The sequence below is a fragment of the Triticum urartu genome, chromosome 4A (assembly GCF_056163025.1).
Source record: "Triticum urartu cultivar PI428250 chromosome 4A, HENAU_Tu73, whole genome shotgun sequence".
NCBI classification, from domain to species: Eukaryota; Viridiplantae; Streptophyta; class Magnoliopsida; order Poales; family Poaceae; genus Triticum; species Triticum urartu.
The window spans coordinates 420,250,613-420,254,969 of NC_141876.1; the positions used below are offsets into that span (position 1 = coordinate 420,250,613).

A 4,357-nucleotide genomic window follows, 5' to 3' on the forward strand; every position below is an offset into this window, starting at 1 on the left:
CAGTTCATCAAATTCCTTGTATCTTGATTTTTTTATCAAGCTAATTTGAGTAAGAGTGGATCCAATGCTGTGCATGATGGTTACATTCTCGAGTAGGACAACTCCATTGCTCATTTCTTAAAATTCCTTCCACCGGAATAGAACAGTACAGAAGAGGCAGCCGCAATCAGGGGGGCCAAAGGCAGCAACAACGAACATGCGCCAAATATCGTAACATGCACCAAATAAAAGGGATAGGCGAATAACCACTGGCCAGACGCCCGAACGTAGACAGGACCACCACCCAGCCCAAGAAAAGAGCACGAGCCCAGGCAAATGCAAGAAACGCCATGTGGGCTCAAAAGGCAGCGGCCTCGAACGCCATGTGATAGCCTGAGCGCTCGCGCAGCCGGGCATACACAGGGACCAGAGAAAGGAATAGGCGAAAACCCTAAACCTCGCCACCGGCCACGGCCATGGCGGCCGCCACCGCTACCCCCGCCTTCCTCCGTGCGACCGAGCTCCGCCTCCTTCGCTGCACCCTCCCCTCCCCGATCTCCCAACCAGCTCCCCCCTCACCTCCCCCAGCTCACCCGCTCGGTCCTGTCGCGGCCTCCGCCCTCGCCGCCGTCGAGGCCGGGGACTACGCGGCTGCTATCGCCTCCGCCGTCCCCCACATCTTCCACTCCTCCGCCTTTGCCGAGGTTGCCCATGGCTCCCCAGCGCAAGTTTACGCCGACCTCACTGCCGCTGCCGAGGCGTTCCTCCGGGGGGATGGCGGAGGGGCCGCGGGCGAGGGGTTCCAGTGCAGGTGCGCGCTTGTTCTCTCCGCAGCGGTGGCCGCGCTGCTCGCATTCACGCAGCAGAACGTGACGGGACCGTCGGGGAAGTGTTCACCCTTCCCTTTCCAGTCTTCACCTTTGGATGAAGGGGGGCATAGTGATCCTGGAAGCAAATGGGTTGATTGGGCTTCGGATCAGTTAGCTTCTTTTGGTTCCCATGTTCATGGGAAATTCGCCATCTTGCCCTTCATTGTCTTTGCAGAACTACTCTTCACAAGCATAAAGGGTCTGGACTCCTCTGATTGTTGCAGTGTGTCATGGTGGTTGTGCAGAACATCCTTGTCCCAGCAAAATATTTTAGATGAGCTATCGTCCTCTTTGTTTGATCAAGTACAAGTGTACAAGAAACAAATGCTGACCCACTTTGGTGAACTTGAAAAGGTCTCTAGCTACTGGGGTTCTTTGTTATGTGATGGAGAAGGCCGTTCTTTTGTCTCGGCTGCTTTTCTGGAAGCTGGAATCGTGGAGTATAAATATGGTCGAGTTGATGCTTCAAGGCTGCATCTGGATAGTGCTCAAGAGGCATGTGGGATTCATCTCTCTCTCACAGGGATTCTTGGTTTTCGAACAATACACCAGGTGGACGCCAAGTCCCAAATGGTTCTAGTTGCGAAGACTTCTAAACCAGCAGCTGACGATGGCCAATCAACAGAGCTAGCAGGACCTCAGAGTGATGGTGTGGCTTCCAGAAAAGCGACGAGCTCTGTTCCAGATGAAAGTGATGAATTTTGTGATATACTAAGAACACCAAGACTGGATGAAAATGGGAATGACTCGAGCAGTGAGAGTATGACATCTGCAAACACACAGATATCGCTATCTGCTATCCAGCAGGCCGCTGTACTTGCACAATGTTTACATGTGAGTCGGAGTAGTCGGAGTGATGAAATGTCTGGGTGGGAGATGGCACCATACATAGAGTCAATTGATTCTCAAGACAAGTCATACTTTGTGGTCAGGAGCTTGTGTGATGTTCTGCGTATTAGGTGGGAGTCCACCCGCAGTCGGACAAAACAGCGGGCACTGTTAATGATGGAGAATTTGGTTGAAGATATTGCCAAAGAATTTCCTGTAGTTTCACAAAGAGCCAAACTGGTTTTTGGAGTTCATATGCCATCTATCCCTGCATTAAGGAAAGAGTATGGTGAACTTTTGATAAGTTGTGGTTTACTTGGTGAAGCTCTTAGTGTCTTCAAAGAACTCGAATTGTGGGATAATCTAATCTATTGCTATCGATTATCGGGTAAAGTCGCTGATGCTGTTAGTCTAATAAATACCCGGCTCTCTGTTACACCAAATGACCCAAGGCTATGGTGTTCACTTGGCGATGCTACTAATAATGATGACCATTATAAGAAAGCCCTGGAAGTCTCAAATAACAAATCTGCTCGAGCTCTGCGCTCTCTGGCTCGCAGTGCATACAACAAGAATGATTTCCATACATCCAAAATTCTTTGGGGATCTGCATTGGCATTGAATTCTTTGTATCCAGATGGCTGGTTTGCCTATGGTACAGCTGCATGGAAGGATAAAGATCTTGAGAAGGCAGTGGATGCTTTTAGTCGTGCTGTGCAGATAGATCCTGAAAACGGAGAAGCGTGGAACAACATAGCCTGCCTGCACATGATTAGAGGAAAGAGCCAGGCGGCAGTCCAGGCATTCAAGGAAGCTGTAAAGTTCAAGAGGAACAGCTGGGAAGTTTGGGAAAATTACAGTAAGGTTGCTTTGGACACATGCAACATGCGACTGACACTTGAAGCTGTCAAAATGGTATTAAATCTGTCCAAGAACAAGCGCTTCAATGTTGATTTATTGGATAAGGTGATGGCCTCTGTCGAAGAACAAGGTACACAACTTACTCAAGAAGCTAAATCCATAAGCAACGCTTCAGATGATGCAAACAAAGAGACCAGGCTACCAAATCAATTAGTAGATATAATTGGTGATATCCTTCAGCAGATTGTACGGAGTGGGGCTAGCAATGCAGAGTTTTGGGGATTATATGCAAGATGGCATAAAAGCAAGGGCAACCTCATGGCATGCTCGGAAGCTTTGTTGAAGCAAGTTCGATCCCTCCAGGGTTCTGGATTATGGCATGATCAGAAGAAGTTCACTCAGTATGCTCAAGCTTCTCTGCAACTTTGCAAGGTCTATATCGAGATTTCCTCCACGACTGGAAGCAGACGAGAATTATTGTCAGCTGAGATGCATCTTAAAAGCTCCTTGAAACAGGCAACGGACTTCTCAGGTACGGAGGAGTATAAATCACTTAATGACTGCCTTGACCAATTAAGGGGCCTGATTGGCGATGCATAGAGTTACTGATATCTTGGTTGTGAATCAAGGTCATCTTGTCATATGGTTTATCACAGACCCTTTACAGAAAAAGTTTTTTTTTACCGAAAAAGCAGACCCTTTATAAATGACAAGCATCGTCAAGTCGCATCACCCGATGGTCTATGCTCAAGTTCGGCACGAAGACACCAGACCCTTTATTTACTCTTGTTCTGTTATTCATGTTGGTCGTTTGCTCAATGTTTCAGCGCACAATCCAGCTTGTAGCTGTGAACACTCTGTTAATCAGGTTTATCATGTGTAATCCCAGACTGTATTTGGGAGAAATATTTGTACTGTTGCTTCTGTTTGAATGAAAGTGTTGTCGTGCTCTCAAAAAAAGAGTACTCATCCAGTTTGTTCTTTCTCCCAATTCTCCTCATTTTAGGATGGCACATGAACACGATGATGTTCTGCAGTACCAATTTATTTCTGAGATACATATGCTATTCTAAGAAGGATTTTTACTGTCATCATTTGACTTCCACTACAAATATCAATATAACTGGTTATTTTTGACTCTTGCATGGACAATCTACTCATACTTATGCATGGATAATATGATAAATTGTGGTCAGCTGCTTCTGCATGGTCAAGCCCGCTGATAAGGCACTATATACTTTTTTCCTTAGATTAAGTGCTACTGAAATAAGTTTGTGGGTTGCAATACTTTTGGATATAATTGTAAATGTGTTGCTGGCTGCAGTATAGTTTGTCAATGTCATGTTCCATTCCATCTCACCATTTTCCTTGACCGGCACAATTGCAACATCGCAAATTGGTTATTCAGTCATATGTAATGACTCCAAACACATGCCTTTTTAGACTATTCAGCTATCATTTATGTGTTTTTGCCTGTTTGGTTATTTGATTGTTAACTGACAAACATTCTCTTTTTGTCCTAAAAACATAAATACTATTGCTATGGTGAGTTTAGTGCCCATCTGAAGTAGTAATACTGTGTTTGCAAATCATGGGTTATTACTTATTAGTTACTGCAGAATACTGGGGACTACTTGGTTCAGTTTACCTTTTATGCTCACTGTAAAATATTGGGGATTTGTTCTTGGGATACATGTGAAACTGAACCTTATATTTTAATCCCACGTGCTCTGTATTTCCCTTTCAAAAGTACACTGTAGATTATTGCTACATATGGCATCTAACTTTAACAACATAACTTAATACTGGTAAATAGGAAT

At 45.4% G+C, this 4,357-nt stretch overlaps 1 protein-coding gene across 1 annotated transcript; it reads left to right on the forward strand.

Moving 5' to 3' along the window:
- The first annotated feature begins 337 nt into the window (after positions 1-337).
- LOC125528352 (uncharacterized) lies at positions 338-3,528 on the forward strand. The gene has a single exon (XM_048692826.2). The coding sequence runs from the start codon at positions 456-458 to the stop codon at positions 3,135-3,137; it is 2,682 nt and encodes an 893-aa protein (XP_048548783.1). The 5' UTR covers positions 338-455; the 3' UTR covers positions 3,138-3,528.
- The last annotated feature ends 829 nt before the right edge of the window (positions 3,529-4,357 follow it).